The sequence below is a fragment of the Orcinus orca genome, chromosome 18, assembly GCF_937001465.1.
Source record: "Orcinus orca chromosome 18, mOrcOrc1.1, whole genome shotgun sequence".
NCBI classification, from domain to species: domain Eukaryota; kingdom Metazoa; phylum Chordata; class Mammalia; order Artiodactyla; family Delphinidae; genus Orcinus; species Orcinus orca.
The window spans coordinates 75,322,426-75,339,773 of NC_064576.1; the positions used below are offsets into that span (position 1 = coordinate 75,322,426).

At 46.5% G+C, this 17,348-nt stretch overlaps 1 protein-coding gene across 2 annotated transcripts; it reads left to right on the forward strand.

The window, feature by feature from the left end:
• The first annotated feature begins 241 nt into the window (after positions 1 to 241).
• Positions 242 to 16,740, forward strand: AMER2 (APC membrane recruitment protein 2). 2 transcript variants are annotated; one of them, XR_007473206.1, is made up of 2 exons: positions 242 to 2,728; positions 16,604 to 16,740. XR_007473206.1 is itself a non-coding variant. In XM_033409374.2 (1 exon), the coding sequence occupies exon 1, from the start codon at positions 299 to 301 to the stop codon at positions 2,114 to 2,116; it is 1,818 nt and encodes a 605-aa protein (XP_033265265.2). In that variant the 5' UTR covers positions 242 to 298; the 3' UTR covers positions 2,117 to 9,495. The 2 variants fall into 2 exon arrangements, 1 of the variants encoding a protein (XP_033265265.2); XM_033409374.2 differs by lacking the exon at positions 16,604 to 16,740 and having other exon boundaries at positions 242 to 9,495.
• Positions 16,741 to 17,348: the final 608 nt, after the last annotated feature.

Here is a 17,348-nt window from a genome sequence, read left to right on the forward strand (position 1 = left end):
AAGAGCTGCAGCACAAAGCCGAGCCGGACGCGAAGTGGGTTAGGGCGTTATATAAGCCCCGGCGGGAGGGGAGATGGTCTTTTCTGCGCGCTCCTCCCGCGGCGGCGGCGGCGGCGGCGGCGCGGCTCGGGTTGATTTAGAGCGCGGCTGACAGCGGGCTGGCGCGGCCGCGCTGACGCCAGGCTGCTGCGTCGCCATGGAGACGGGCGGGCGCGGCGCGGCTGTCAGCGGCGGGCGCGCGGCCGCGGGGGGCCGCCGGAGGAAGGCGCGGGCCGCGGCCGGGACCCTCGCGGCAGACATGGACTTGCATTGTGATCGCGCCGCCGAGCCGCCGGCCGCCGAGCCGCCGTCGGGCAAGATTAACAGAGCCGCCTTCAAACTGTTCAAGAAGAGGAAGCCGGGCGGCGCGATGCCTAGCATCTTCGGGGTCAAAAACAAAGGGGACGGGAAGGGCGCGGGGCCCGCGGGGCTGGTGCGCAGCCGGACGCACGACGGGCTGGCCGAGGCTCTGGCGCTGGAGGGCGGCCGCCGCGAGGAGCCGCGCGCGGGCGGCGGGGACGGGGCGCGGCCGGGCCCTGCGGCCCCCCGGGCGGCCCCGGGCGGCGCGGGCCCGGCGGCCGGCGGCTCGGTGGCCAAGTCGCACAGCTTCTTCTCGCTCCTGCGGAAGAACGGGCGGCCCGAGAGCGGCGGGGCGGAGCAGGCCGACGCGGGCAAGGCCGGCGGCAGACAAAAGCGGGGGCTGCGGGGGCTTCTGGGCGGCGTGCGCTGGCGCAGGAAGGACCGGCGGCCCAAGGATGCGGCGCCGGCCGGGCGCGCGGGGGCCCAGGGCAGCCTGGCGCGGCCGGGCTCGCTCACCGCCAGCCTGGAGTGCGTCAAGGAGGAGGCGCCCGCGGCCGCGCGCGAGCCGGAGCCAGCAGGTGAGCCCGCGGCGGGGGAGCCGGAGCCGGCCTGCGCCCCGGGAGAGGGCGCCGCGGGACCCGGGCGCGCCGAGCGGCCCCGCGCGCCCCCCGAGCCCGAGCCCGAGCCGCGCGCCGGGGAGGGCCGGCCGGCCGAGGACGCCGCGGGGCCCGGGGCCGCGCCGGCCGAGACTGCGCCCCGGCCCGACTCCGAAGGCGGACGCGCGCCCGCCGCCCCCGACCCTTCTTCGGCCGATCCACCCTCCGACCCATCGGCCGATCGTATTTGTCTGATGTTCTCTGACGTGACTTCACTGAAAAGCTTTGACTCTCTTACAGGCTGCGGAGATATTATCGCAGACCCCGAGGACGAGGCAGGGCCCAGCTGTGCCAGGCATGCCCCCGCGCCGGGCCAGCCGGGCCCCGCCCAAAAGCCCCCCGGCGTGGTGGCCTACCAGGGAGGCGGGGAGGAGATGGCGAGCCCGGCCGAGGCGGACGACTCGTACCTGCAGGAGTTCTGGGACATGCTCTCCCAGACCGAGGACCAGGGCCCGGGGCCCCAGCAGGGGGCGGCCCCGGCGGCGGCGGCGGCGGCGCCCGAAGCGCAGGTGGCCCCCGAGACCCCCAAGGACGCCAGACGGGCCGAGGGGGCCAAGGACGCGTCCTCGGTCAAGCGCCGGAGGCTGCACCGGCTCCCCACGGAGCTCCAGCCGAAGGAGGAGCCCAAGCACCCGGACGAGGAGCCGCAGGAAGGCGTCCCCAACAGCGACGAGGGCTACTGGGACTCCCCCACCCCCGGGCCGCGGGAGGACGGCTCGGGCGGCGGCGTGAGGAAGGCGGGCCTCCCCCGGGACAGCGACAGCGGTGACGCGCTCTACGACCTCTACGCCGAGCCCGATGGAAGCCCCGCGGCCCTGCCCGCCGCCGCCGAGGACACGTCCTGCTCGTCCCGGTTAAAGCCCGTGTCTCCGGTCACCGTCACCTGTGCCCTGCGAACGCCGGGGAGCTTGCTGAAGGACTCCAAGATCCCGATCAGCATCAAGCACCTCGCGAACCTTCCACCCAGCCACGCGGTGGTGCACCAGCAACCAACCAGGAGCGAGCTACCCAGAACCAAAATCCCGGTGTCCAAGGTGCTGGTCCGCCGGGTCAGCAGCCGGGGCTTGGCCGGGACCACCCTCCGGGCCGCGGCGTGCCACGACAGTGCCAAAAAGTTGTGAGGTCTCCGAGGCCGAGGTGGAGGGGCCGCTTGTCGAGGAACACAACTCTCCTCGGAAACCACTGCAGCAAGTTTTGCACCCCTCAAAGAAAGGCCTTTCGGACCGTCCCTGCTCCGAGCCTGGACCAAGGAGGTCTTTGTGTCGCCAGCAGGGGCAGGATACACCAGGCAGGGGATGCCACACGCGGGATTTCCCCTCCAGATAAGTCCCTGAGAATTATTTTCAAGCACTTTTTTTTTCTTTTTTACCTTTTTAAAAATCTTTTTTTTCTTTCTTTCTTTTTTCTTTAATGCACTGAACGCTAGGAAGTCACCTTTACTTGCCTTTGCAGAAAACAGAACTTAACCCAATCTAAGGAAGCGTCACGCCATGATGTTTGGCTGTGCCGGTGTCCAGCAGGCCTGCAGGAACCATGGGGAGAATCAGAGGAGCCCTCCTCTTCCTGACACTTTCCTTCCTTCTTTTCCTTTTCCTTTCCAGGAAAAAAAAAAAAAAAAGGACCCTTTGCTGTATCACTGTGTGGAAGACATCTACAAAGCTGAGTCAGATAATTTACCTGATGAGCGGAAGCATCGCTGATTGGCAGAAACCCCCGGTACTTTCAGTTGCTAGGTATGCAAATAGGTATTTATCTACCACTAGGACGATCAAGGAGAGTTTGGATTTGGTGGGTTTATTTAGATCATTTGTTTGGAGAGAAAAAAAAAAAAGCTCAGCAGAGCAGGTTTCCCTCCCTTTTTTTTTTTCCACCCAGTGCAGAGATCAAGATCAGGAAAAGATTGCACTAAACGCCAACAGACACAGTGTTTTAGCGTTTATAAACTGTAACCTTTTCATGTGTACATGATGCATATTTTACAGATTATCCAGCTGTCAACCTTTTATAATCTGTCACTAACCTCGAGTTTAAAATCTGGTTTCATAGCTAGACACGATAACCGTTCCCAAACCATTGGTGGTCTTTTATGTACTCTAAGCGGAAGCAATTCTGTTTTTGTTTTATGTGGGTTCTCTGGCTTTCAGTGCAGGAAAAAAAACTCTATTGTGTTGATGTCCCAAAGGAATGGTTCTGCCTTGTCTTGGGTTAAGAGTCTGTTTCTCACCCCAGACCCTGGTTTTCAGAGATTTTACCTTGGTTATAACAATTTTGGATTCAACCGTTTCTCAGTATGGGGAGTCCAAAACGAGGAACACATAAAGAAAAACAATAGAAAATGTAGTTTCTCCTGTCATTTGACGTCTGCTTTATAGACTTAGGACTGAGCCACATATGTTCAGAATATGACACTGGGAAGCTTATGTATCATAAACATTGTGTGCCAAGATTATTTTTGAAAAGTGGTTGACTTATATGTGTGTTTTCTATTATTTTAGATGAAATATTTATTTCAGAAAGCATTACCATATGCCTCGATAGTTTGAATGATAAACTGAAGCCGTTCCTAGAATGCTCTTAGGGGCTAATGATTATAGAATATCCTCTTTGAAATGTATTTGAGTGTATTTAATCAAAAGACCAGAGCTTCTACTAGGAGGTGATTCACAGTATCGGGAAGATTACACATATTCAAGTGAAAATACACACACGTAAGAGACACGCACCCTTCTCTCTAACTGTCATTTTCCAGAGAGATTCCCTGAGTAATGAACTGGTAGTACCCGTTTTTTAAGTTCGTTTTCTGTTTTATAAAGGAAAGAAAAAGGCAAGTTAAGTATATGAAAGCTTATTTTAATAATATGAAAGGAGTAACAAAATAAACAGATGTCAGAGGAATACAGATCCGGGCCAGTAGCACAAAGCAGGTTGTTCCCTGTTTTAAATATGCAGTGATTCAATTAGAAGAGGTGGTAGAGATTGGCTAAATCTCTTTATTATTCAGATTACTGGCTTTTATTGTGTCATGTCAGATCCTTAATGTGATTTTAAAGTAGTGTTTTAATATTTAATTTCCTTATGTCTGTAGATGAGGTCTGATAGGCAGACATAGCCTGAAGCACTCTGAATACACCACCAAGAATTCATAAAGCGGCTCACACTCACACGTGCTCATGCACTCAGCTGTGTGCAACTAACAGACAAAGGCGTTCACCGTACGCTTGGAGATGTTTTAGAAATTAGTTCTGTCTTGAGAAAGGGATTTGAATATGATTCAACGCTGGTAGTACTACTTAGACTCCAGATACATTCATTTCCCCCCGGTGAATGGGAAGAACATACATTTTATTCCTAGCTGTAAGACAAAGGATCTTTATTTTCTTCCTGTGCATCTTCTTGCAGGGGTTAGGAGGGTCTCCCCTGCATGAATCCATGACAGAGTTGTATCTGTTCACTTGTTCAGTCGCACAGGGACGGTAGGAGGCCCTGAAGGACTCATGAGGATATTGTAATAGTAAAGGCAACCTACTTATCTATTTTGTAAGCACTGGAACAAAGTATTTTTGCTTTCACTCACGGTTTTGGGACGTACTTCTGCATTTACCCCACTGTGCTGTGTCTCGTTTTTATAAGTAAAGGAAAATGTCAGCAGCATTTGCTTTATTTTCCCCCTGCCTGTCAGTGAACCACTTATGCAAGATTTAAACTATTTTCTTTTTTGTTCTTTTTTCCATATATTTTCCATGGTTTTTTTTTGTTTGTTTTGTTTTTTTAACTCTATCTCTAAGAATTCCACCCACACCAGTCAAATGAAGGATTCAGGCAATGAATTAAATGGCCTCAATCACTTGATGGGAAATCAAGACCAGTACAGGGAGGTGTGTCTTAACCTTTTCCAACCGCAGACAGGGGATGGTAGTTGCCTTTTTGTACCAAGGGCTACTTTCTCTCATTCATGTTCCTGGAGATTGTTTCCTAGGATTTTAATGGATTTACATTCCAATTGTTATGGGTTGGCCAAAAAGTTTGTTCAGGTTTTTCCGTAAGATGTTACTTTTTGGCCAACCCAATATTAATGCATTGTCTAATTTGGCCATATTTACTGATTTTTTAAGGAAAGGATTGGATGTGGTGCTGGTGACACCCTTCCTGTGTATCTGTGTTTCTGAGATACTTGGTTGATTAAGTCCCTTTAGTCAGAGTTGGCCAAATTCTATAGGAAAAAGTCACATCGACTGTTGGCCCTGAATTTGTCAGTCAGCTCAATAGCCCTGCGCAGAGACAGCCTGGCTTCAGTGTCTGCGTTACCTGGCCACTGTGCTTCAGTGCTAATGCTCTCATGCTTCCATTAGCCCTGTAGCATCTTGAGTAATCGCAAGAGGAGATAGATTTGTGTTATTTCACCTAATAACAACAATGGAATGTAGACTGTTACGGACTTCCTTTAGCTCCATTTCCCACAAATCATCTGCCTATTTAAATACAAAGTGTGGGAGATCTATGGAAGCGATGACTTAGGAGTCTAAGGGTTTATTCATTAATCTCAGAAGCAGTGTTCAGGTATTGGCACTCCCATGAATATTCATATAACCCTTTGCCTACACAGTTGTCAAGGTAAAAAGGTGGCGTTAGGGACCAAGACGCCTTTGGCTGGACTTTCCAAGTTTTCGTTATTTACGTCTTTGTCAGAGGGATTTTCAGCAACCTTTTACTGTTAACTGTGTATGAAGAGATCTTTTAGTGAGCGTATGCTGTCTTCTCCCTCGGTGTCCATCACGTTTGCCTGGTGCCCTCAGGTAGCAGTACTGGGACGCTGCTCAGGACGTTTGCCTGTTTTGACATTCGTACAGTGGAACTCAGTCCCCGTTTATAGTCGTTCCTGATTTCTCTCCTGAATTAGGACTATCTGGACGCGGCCCCCTGTGCTTGGCTTCTACATTCGCTCGCACTTAGCTCCCCTATCACTGTTAAGGAATTAATCCAAGAAGTTTATGCCCTTAAACATATGGAAAAAGAACCACAGTTGCCTCTTATTTTCCACCACTGAGGACGGCCCATTAGAAGTACCTGAATGAAATAAGAGGAGAAACCCAAATACCCGGCCCAAGCCCATTTCCCTCTCCCTGGCCAGGCAGACCGAGGGATGAACAACACAGTTCTTATTTAGGAATTTTCAATTCTCCACGCACAAACGTTTATAAAGCAGTTCAGGAGCCAAAGGCTAGCATGGCAGCTTGGTTTCTCAGGTGGGAAAGCCAGAGGCTGGCATTCACTTGGTGAAGAGAGGAGGCTGTAACAGTGTCAGGTGCCGTGGCCATGTGGTCCCTCCTCGGGGCAGGCGCCCGTTCCGCGACCCCATGCTGCTCTGAAGGTTCTCTGATGGCCGTGCTGGATGGCTTCTTACAGCCTTTTCACTGTGATGACCACGGAGATGAGACAGTTCTTCCGTTGTAACAATAGCCACTTACAAGGAAAGATGTTATCTCCCTGAAGATAATGCTTCTAAGGACTGATTCAGAATGGTTGTTTCATGATTATGAAAAGCAGCTCCTTCTCAAGCTGCAAAACAAAAGGTTAAAATAGCCACTAAGCCTCCAGAACTGCAACTGGGCACATTTCATGACTGATACTTACTTTAATTCAGCGCAACACATATTCACAGGGCATATACTGGATCTCATGCTTAATAAAAACCCGTTCAGTTTGGAGCTCACAAGTAGCTGTACTGTAATCAGACATTCTTAATATTCATTAAAAACACCTTTATTTTATTTTACCTACTTTTATTTTGTATTTTTTGCTGATAGTCTGTGGGGTGGAGCAGGGTGGGGTGAGATTGAACAAGGGTGGTGTAGATTAAGTCCCACAAATTCCTCTAAGAGTAGGAATAGTAATTACAACAAGGATTAACGTGTGTTGAGTACTTACTACGTGTCAGCCCCTTCCAGGAGTTTAACAAATATTTACCTAGCCCTCTCACAGCCATGTGGGTTAGGTAATACTGTCTCCCTCACAGAGCATATTTAATTCATCCTTTTGGTTTGTTTCTCCCCCATTCATTCCATCCATGCATCCATCCATCTCTCTCTCTCTCTTCACCTAGGACAGGGATAGACACTCTTTAGTGACTTACAGTCATACAGGAGCTAAGAGCTGCTAAATCTCATCACCAGCTCACTTTCAATAGAAAAAAGCCACCCCCTGTCCCGCAGCTGAGAATTGGTTTTGTGTCTGAGACGCTGGTACTCACATCATCCCGGGGGAAGGCTGCTGCTGGGTTCCAGAGGCAAACAGTCTGCCTTGCTTTGGAGGGAGCCTGCCTTTTGAGGATTAACTTCAAAAGTGTAGACAGACATCTCTTCTGTTGTCATGATGATACCTCTGCCCTGATAGGATTTCAGTCACGTCGAGCACGTTTCACTTGTTTTTCTACCTTAAGCCCAGCCCAAGCTGGTTCTGGGTGTCCCGGGTTGTTTGTTGAGATAGTAGCTGGCCCCGTGACGCCTCGCCTTGACACAGTTCTGAACTGCAGAGACAAGCTCCTGGCTCTTTGGAAAGTAGCGCATCCCATGTTCTGTCTCCGACCATTGAATCCTGGCCTAGATTTTCTGATTCATTCATTCATTCAGCTAATATTTTTTGCACACCTATAAGTCAGTCACTGTGAATTTGAGTATTTTATATTTAAGTGAACTAGCCTAACCTATGCTGTGTGTTTACTGCGAGCTGGGATGATGCCCTGTTTTCTTTGACAGTCTGTCCACGAGAACCAGGCAAGGTGGGGCTCGGCTTTGTTCTACAGAGGCAGAAAATAACGAAAAGGTAGAATACCTTGTCCGAAGCCACCCATTTAGCAAGCAGTGGACGGAATATGAACCAGAAATCTAACTCTCCTGCTTGTGCTTTAATTATAAACCTTTTTTTTTAGCCATGTGATTCAATTTTTGTATGATTTAGTAAGAAACTGATCAAAATTCTGAACCGCAAGAACCAAACCAGATTTTTATGATGGTGGATACCATTAAAGTGACAACTATTTCAGTTAAAAGTGAACTTGGTTTTTTAAAAAAAGTATTTGATGCCTTTTGTACCTGCAAGCCTGAAAGGTAGATCTCAGAGCTAGCAGGGTTTTTTTTTTTTTCCCCACACCTGACCAGTCAAAAATTTGGGCCATAGTCACCCATTATTACATGCTAGCAGGTCTGCATACAGATTTTATAATCTGATGACTGCTTTGTCAATAATAAAACCCTACAAAAGCGTTTTATTCATATACGGGCTACCCACGCTTGATGAAATGCTTTTTTAATGAGAAGCAGTGAAAGAATTCAGTCACAGATGATCATTGTGTTGAATTGTAAACTGGGGTTATTTTTGGAAATTATTCAGTAATTGGGTAGAGTAACTTTCTGCTCTATGTGAGAAGATAGATTTTTAATAAAATACAGCCTAGGTCATTGGTTATTAGAGGCATAATAAACTTTCTCAGATCCCTATCTGGATGACTAATACACTAAAACAGAAAATACTAAAAATATCTGGTCAGATTATACAAGGGTCTTGAAGTGACACACAGGAAATACTTGTTATCATGTCATAAGATGAAATGGACCCAGGGAGCCTGGAGGAATTCATAAACTTCCTCAAATAACTACCTTACAAACCACAAATCCCCCACTACACAGTTATTTCTAAATAAAGGAGGAGAAACTCTAACAAAATAATATCTAGCATGTTCATTGCTTCCAGGATACATTTAACTGAACATGGAAGATCTGATCTTTTTACCAAGAATATCGGGGAAAATGGTTTAGATGTTATAGACAAAGTAAATTCCTGTCATTTTTTAATGGACTCCAGCTACGGACCAGGCTCATTGCTAACTTCAGGTTTTGCCCAAGTTATTTATTGGAAATATCTCAGTGTAATATAGGGAATTGCAGGTTATTTGAAAACAAAGACAAAGAAAACCCAAATGAGAAACTCCATTTCTAGAATTAGTTTTCCTGAAAGTCAGGCATGTCTCTGAGGACAAACTTTTGGCTGTATTATTTTTGTGCACAGGAGGAAAGTTGTTAGTAGGTTTATAGATATTATTTTTATAATAGAATGTTAAAGTCCCCCCAAACATCAAAAATTGTCTCCTAAAATTACTCTATGTTTTTAAGACTTGTTTTCAAAAAGGGTTCTAAATAGCAATAGGGTCTTTTCTCTTTTCTCCTCTCCAGTGGTTTAATGGGATAGATGAACCAATGTTTATATTTTTAAACCTGTAAATATTTTATTTTGGGTATTTTGTATATTTGTTGATATAATTCCATTTCGTGCATATGTATCACCGTGCATGTTGCTGGTTTTGATAGTCACTCTTTTAATGAATGTAAGAAGCTTGGACTAATTAGCACTTTTCTTCTTTCAAACATCTTAAAATGAAACTACAGCACTGCCATTTGAAATGTTGTGTTTAATTCAGTCAATAAATTTTGTTGCTCCTTTACATTGATTGTGAATTCTGTCGGTGGTTATTCTTCCAGGATAAATTTTATTTCCAGCCTCTTCAATTTTTAGAATTTATACTAATGATGATAATGACTGTGTGTGTGTGTGTGTGGTGTGTGTGTGTGTGTGTGTGTGTGTGTGTGTGTGTGTGTGTGTGTGTGTGTGTGTGTGTGTGTGTGTGTGTGTGTGTGTGTGTGTGTGTGTGTGTGTGACCAACAGGAGGCCCGTATTTCTTTCCACACTTTGTGAACAGGTGAAAAGTTACTGTTTGCTTTGAGCAGGTGCCTTTGGAAAAGCTTGTTCGTTCTGACTCTGATCTGATTTCTGAGCCGTTTACTCAGAAAATCTCTGTTCCTTATAACTCTCCTTGAGTTGGACTCGCCTGCTGTGTGTGACTGCAGCGAGCAGTGAATTGGAGTCTTTCTGAAGAGCTGTTTTCTGTTTTGTTTTGTTTGGGGGGGCTTGTTTTCACTTCATCTGTCTAATAATTCAAATCCATAGTACTTTTGAAACCTAATGTGAAGAATAATGAGATTGCGCCATCTTGTTTGAAAAGTAAGAATTGGAGTCTGCCTAGATTGTCTGGAAGTCACTTCCCCGAGAATGGGCTTGTCCACACTGCAGTTACTTACATTTCTCTTAAATGACAAGAAAAAACTCATACTTATCTTTAGAACCTGATTAGCATAAACTTCCAAAGGGAGATCTTATTTGTACAGAGAAGAGGTAGAGTAAATGGACATAGAACCACAAATAGTGAGACAAGAGATTCACAAAACCTGGACGCCTTTGCTGGCTCCCCCTTTTCCCAGCCCATGTCATCCCTCCTCTTCCCCGCTTTTCCTAGAATTCACACAGAAGGCACTTCACAATAACACACTCATGAGGCCACGAGGAAACTAAAGCCCAGGGATGCCATGACTTTCCTGAAGCCTCTGAGGTGGTGAAGTTGGTAAACAGAGACCGAATTTGGCAACCAAACAGAATTTGGGTTTGAATTCTGGTTTGGACACTTACCAGCTCTGTGAATCCAGGCAGTTTCCCAAACTTCTCTGAGCCACAGTTTCCTGCTCTATACAAGGAGGATAAGGAGATTTAATTTACAGGGTATTCGTACCATGATTAACTTTCAGAAAGATAGGAGTTGAAGACATAGTGTATTTTTTGTATATGTTAGTTGAGCTCCTTTTGCTTTTTAAAAAGGGGGTATTTATAAACATTAAAACTTCATGGGTTAGAGTTGAAATACTCTTGAACAGAGAACTTGCTTTGATGTAGGTAGAGGTAAATCAAACTTCTCGGATTGGTGAAGAGAGAGAAGTGTGCTGAGGGGTAGAGGGCTCTGAAGTGTGTTACTCTGAGACTCATTACTCTGAAATGAAAAGCCTACATGTGCTTAGGGGAGACGAGGGGACGACGTCACGGACACCAGCTGAGTATGTGGGGTCTTGGCAGCCTCAAGAGCAATGATCAGACACCATGGTAGTCAAGTCAGAAGGCGGCTTCCTGCCCTAGACTCCAAACAACGGGCTGTAAGACTTGGTGCACGCAGAACCTCAGGCAGAGAGCCGGGGGGCTCGGTACAGTGGAGAGAAATCAGTGGTGCATTCCATCTGAAAAAAAAGTAACTGTATGGGCTTGAGAGATAGGAAATAATTTAAGCTCAAGGGCAATTTCTTCTGCCGTTTCAAGCAACGGCTGAGCAAGGCCTGTGCTCTGAATTGGTCTCAGTTCCTGAATGCTCCCCACCCCCCCAGTGAGCATCGCCCTGCCCTGGGATGTGGGATTCTGGGGCTTAAGGATAACACCGTTTTCATACAACATGGCTCTCAAACTCAGAGCATCTCATCTCTCGCCAGGCCAGAGACACACCATCTATTCCTACATCGAGGGGGTTGGTGGCCGCTCTGGACAGACTGGATGGGTGTCAGCCTCTGGTGTGGGCTTCTCAGCGGATTTTCAGGGTGTCCACAATCCTTACCTTTTATGCTGTTTTCACTGTAGGGAGAACTTTAGGCTGCAAGTTCAGAGTCCCGTGAAAGCAACTGTGTCAGGAATCTAACCCAAGAGAACAGAGCAGTGGAAAAGTGTCCTGGAACCTTTCCCTCCACCTAGGCCCTGCACTTGCAGAGGGCATGTTGGTGCTCATGACCAGCAGGGGTGTTGGGTGACACGTGGTGGGGTGGGGAGAGAGGTGTCTCCAAGAAAGAAGGCGCCTGGGCGAAGACCAGGGTTCAGGGCTGCCGACAGAGCCCGTTGTCCTTGTTTATCCGGGGAGAAGCCCCAAAGAGTGTTTGGGCTCCATCAGAGATGGTTCCCCATTTCAGATCAGCTTTTCTATGTTTTTCTGGCTTCTAGTCCTAGGATCTGAGAGGTTAGTTTCCTTCTCAGCTCCTGAGGTCTTTCTAGCCCTGCACCCTGGGTGAAGGTGGCCTTTAGAAGTTAATTCAGAGTCCTTGGTGGTTATTCTCATGCCAGAAGCCGCCTCTGTTTTGGGTTAGTTGTTTGGTGGAGCGAGCCACTTCTTAGATGTCTCTGGTCCTCGTGGGCAGCTCAGGCATGACCCTGGCAGGTGTTCACGTGGTCCCGGGCCCGAGGTCACATGCTTCTTCGAGCTTTGTCCATCTGACAACACGTCATATCCATCACATGTGGCAGTAAATGGATTCACAGCTTTGGTTCAGCTCAACAAGTATCTAGAACTTAATGTGTTGGGCTGTGTGCCAGGCGTGGTGGGTGCGGGTGAGACATAACACTGGCCCCGCTGCTAAGGTTGCTGTAACTTCCCAGTTAACTGCCCGTGCAAATCTGTGTCTCAGAGTCATCTCCCAGGGAACTCCAACCTATTCTGATTTCCATTTTCCGGTGAAAAAGTGAAGTTTAGAGATCTTAAGTGTTTTTGGCAACAGAAGGTTGGATAGAGTTAAATTTTTTTCTTGTACAGAATACTTACCAATGCCTGACAAAATTAATTTTTATTTCTTTAAATGCACAGTTGAGCTCTCCAGGAAGGGAGGCCAGCAATCCCCAGCTGTAACTACTGATGCCTGGAGGCCTAGAACATGGAAGAATGAGCTGGGGCCACATGGGAGACTTTAAATCCACAGTCAAAGCAGAAGGGCTATTTTGTAGACCTTCTTTTGGTAATTGAAAGATCGAGCAGGCACAAAATCTTTAAAGATAAAGATTTGAGCAACACATTTGCACACATATATAACCCTGGACCAAACAGTTAGAGAATCCACACTCTTTTCAAGTACAAATGAAACACGAAAACTGACCACATCCTAAGGCACGAACTAAGTCTTAACACGTTTCAAAAACATCAGCTCCATACAGAACATCTTCTCTGACTACGATACAACTATGCTAGAAATTATCAGTAAACAGATGACTAAAGCCACCCCATACATTTGCAAATGTTTAGAAAATACACCTTTCAAAAACTTATGGGTCAAAGAAATGAGTATAAATATTAGAAAACAATTAGGAGTAATCATTATGAAAACATTGTATGTTAAAATCTGAAATGTAGCTAAAGGTTACTTAGAAGGAATTTTATAGCCTAAAATGCTTAGATTAGGAAAAAGTAAGCTGGGGATTAATGAGTTAAGAACCCATTTTAATCAACTGTAAGAAAAATTAGAAAAAGAATAAACCTATAGAAAGTATAAGTAAGAAGTAATATAGACAACAACAGAAAGTAGTGAAACAGAATACAAAAATACTCTAAAGTGGGTGAACAAAGACAAACATTGATTTTGGGGGGAAAAATATCTAATAATATTTATTAAGAAAGAAATAGAGAAGATACAAGAAAGGTATGGAATGAGAAGATGGGCGTAACTATAGCTGCAGCAGAGATAAAAAGATAAAGAATGCTATAGAAGTTATGCCAATGCGTTTTAAAATTTAGACAAAATATACAAATTCCCCCCCCCCAAAAAAAATTGCCGAAAGTGACTTGAGAAGAAATAACCTAAGGAGTCCTAAAACTGTGAGAGGCATTGAATTGGCAGGTCAACGTCTTCCTGCCTTTCCAAACAAAGCAACACCATAAAACCAGATGGCAGAATGGGTGCGCCACCAAACTTCTAGTCATCAGATAACTTCAGTCCAACCCAACCTCTTTCCTAGAAGGAGGGAAACCCTCAGTGCATTGTCTGCCATCAGCAAGAGAGGAAAACTACAGACATCTCTCCATCATGGAATTCAGCATTTCTGTATAAGCTGTTGGAAAACCGAAATCTAGTCGTCTGTAAGACCGATCCTCATTCCAGGAATGCAAATATGGTTCACCTTAAAAAAAGAGTCTATTAAAATAATTCACCACATTAAGAGATTAAGGAGAAGCATATGACATCTCAAAGCTGTGGATTCACATGCCTAAGGCAGTTTTTAAGGTTCCTTAACAAATCCAGAATCCGAACACTAAATCCTGTCATGTTCTTGAAACATTCAAGGTCTTAGGACAATGGGTTTCTTTCTTTTTTAAATTTTATTGAAGTATAGTTGATTTGCGATGTTGTGGACACTGGGTTTCTTAAAACATTTTGTCTCGTAACATTCTTTTAAGCAGTTGACCATATTTCATCCAATCTAAGATGCTATAGGTACACCATTCTCTTCTATATCGTGAAGGAAGAAAAAAGTGCTGGCAGTTATCATTGTAAGAAACCACTGATTGAGAGAAGCGCCCAATTTTAGAGATGTAAGTTGTTAAAATGCGCATCTTAGAATGGATGAAATATTGATGTGTTTGTTAAGAGTTTTAATAATCATATTCTTCCTCCTCACTTAGGGAAATAAAGATTTACATGAAAAAAACAGTTCTCTAAATGTTGGGTCTACAGCTACCAAATGTCCAGATGTTTGGAAGCAATGAATATTTAGTGAAGAAGATACCAAACAGACACAGAATCAAGGTCTCAAACTTTAGGGAAATGGTCTGTTCCTTTTTGTGCAGAATTATACGCTGAAAAAAATTCACACATATGTAAAGTTATTTCTCAAGCTTCTCACTTTGAAGAAAACGAAGGCCTGCACATTTGACATCTTTGCTTCTTGTCTTTCTCTGTCTACCAGGCCCTCCACGTTGGCAGGCAAGAGCAGAATGATAATCTAAAAAGATCTTTGTCGGTGGCTAGCACCTTAGTGTTTCCCAGAAGACACAAATTTCTCATAGGTGTATGTCTCATACTTATTTCCAGATGGTAATGTGCTTCTTAACAAGCGTCTAAATCTTTCTTCTGCCCACGGGACTGCATTTCAGAAGCCTCCTGTCACATCTTGTTTTCTCATTCTTGGCCTGATGCATGACCACACTCACCAGGATGTGCCTGGTCAGTGGGTGTCAGGGAATTTCTTCTGAGTGGGGAGCCTGTCCACTGGCTGCTCCAAGCCCAGCATTTTGCTCCAGGGTGCTTGTCTCCCGACTGTGATAACCCTCCACCTGTAGGTCTTTAAACAGCAATAAGAGGCGAAACCCTAGCTGGTTCCACCCTTTTCCCTGTGGTCTAAGTGCTCCCATTCCAAGGACTTGCATCTTTTACTTGATCACTTCTTTTCAGACTATGTATTTTGGTCGAAATCTTTCTTTCTTCTTACCATCTTTGCTCTTCGTTCTCTTAACAACCTTCTTTCCTACTGACCTTTAGCCCAGAATTACCTTCCCAGCAATTCATTTGTTCTCCTTTAGGGGAAAATCCATATAACATCTGCTTTTTCTGGGAGGCTTGCCCTGAGAGCTTTGTACTGATAAACTAGTGTTGTCAGGGATTGTTGTATAATCAAGAATTTGCTTGGTCTTTGTTCCTGCTTCCTGGGAGTTAACCTCGAAATCCTTGGAATTTCCTGAGTTATACGAGTGTCTTTGCTGTTCATGGTGGGTCTCTCAGCCACACCCGAATTTACGCTAGTGAGGTGACTAGGATGGTCACCCAGAAAGACCGGCTGTGTGACTGGAGGGGTGCGGCTCTGAGCCATGTGATATCAGCTGACCTCCTGACTTCCTGGGAGGGGAAGGGGCTGGACCTTGAGTTCAACCACATGGCCAATGCTTGAATCACTTATGCCTATGAAATGAAACCCCAGTCAAATCCCTGGGCACTGAGGCTTCTCAGGGTAGCCTCCTGGTGGGTGAGCAGAGAGGGGGCACGAAACTATGCTTATTTTGGGTGGCTAGCATCAGAAGCGGATTGCAGTGTTGCAGGGACACGGTGAAAAGGAAGGCTTGATTCCAACAGGCCCAAATAAAACCTTTTTAAAAATTATTTTTATTCTATTATCTATAATGAAAGAAATAAAAATTGATACTCCATTCTCATAGCTTATATATCTAACTGACCGACCAGCTACGCTTGAATCTGAGTCATTTTAGGAGGCTGTTTCTCTGAGCTTTTAAAGACTTACTTTTCCACTCACTGCTTATGGCTTTAACTGGATATTACTCAGAGGTCTACTAGGAGGACCTGATCTCCTCGGCCCTTTGGGCAGCCTGGCAGGGCCTGGAGTGGCTCGCCAGCACCCCGGTTTGGGGGTCCTTAGAGTATGGCTGGGGCAGAGGATGGGGGTCCTGACATCATCCTATGGTACCCACAGGCCTGAGCACATGGTACCCACAAACCTGGGACCCCCTGCAGTGCTAGAAAGGGCAGGCAAGGTGACCCAGCATCTGCTGCCCATTTGATGGGCGAAGGGTAGGGCTGTGAGTGGAGTTTGGGCTGAACAGGGCAGGGAGCAGGGCACCACAGTCCAGGGTACAGCCAGGCTTGGGGTCAGGAGGCCAGGCCGCCATCGGCCCACCCACCTTGCGTGCTTCTGTCTGTTTCTGGCTGAGGGGACTTTCAGCAGAGTGGCTGCCCCCAGCGTGGCTGTTCTCACACTCACGAGACAAGCAAAGGAGAGCTTCCACACTGCGGAGTCGCTGGTGTCAAAAAGTCCCACGGGGTTCAAAATCCGCTCGCTCTTCTTCCAAGAACTTCCATCACGAAAGAAAAGGCAGAGCTCCTAGACCGTCGAAAGCTAATCTCAACTGTTATAAATGTTTGAGAGGTTTGCAAAGTGGTTTTCAATTTTTTATCACCCATCTGTGTGAACACGTTTTCTCTTAGATGGTGACTGTCACGAGCTGGAAAAGAAACATAGAGCCAGGTAAGGCTGAAACCCCAAGAGACACGAGCTACGTACAGGAGAGCAAGCTGGAATTTCTCAGGCCAGTTCTCGAAGAGATTTTATTGAAAAGTTTTATAGAAGGTCAGTGTACGTATTTCCCCTGATACGTCCTATCTTATTTTTCTTGACATAATTATATAATATGAAGAAGATGTAATGTTTTTACCCAGTCCCATGTGGTGGTTCCCAGGCCCCCTCTGCCTTGCCCCCCAGTGCTGTGTTCCGATTGTCATTCTCTACCGGCCGGTTGTAAAGGGAAAATCTTGGGGCCCGGCTCTCTTCAGTCAGGAGGTGCCCAGGCTCAGGTGAGATTCACTAACATTTTAGGGAAACTCAGGATGTGGTCTGCAGTTACCCTCCCTGGCTCACATCAGAAAAACCCATTTATATTGTTCCACCCCCCTCCCCCGACAGCTGTTACATAATAACAGTACCAACACCATAAATCTCAATGGATTCTCGTGTGACGTGTAATAGCAAACATGGACAAATACACAGGTTTAATACTTTTTTTTACTCGTTTATTTATTTTTGGCTGCATTGGGTCTTCATTGCTGTGCCCAGGCTTCTCTAGTTGGGGCGAGCGGGGGCTACTCTTCATTGCAGTGCGCGGGCTTCTCATTGTGGTGGCTTCTCTTGTTGCGGAGCACGGGCTCTAGAGCGCAGGCTTCGGTAGTTGTGGCT

Bases quoted from the DNA above. Each gene is read 5' to 3' on its own strand.
- AMER2 (XM_033409374.2), top strand. From the start codon at position 299: ATGGACTTGCATTGTGATCGCGCCGCCGAGCCGCCGGCCGCCGAGCCG.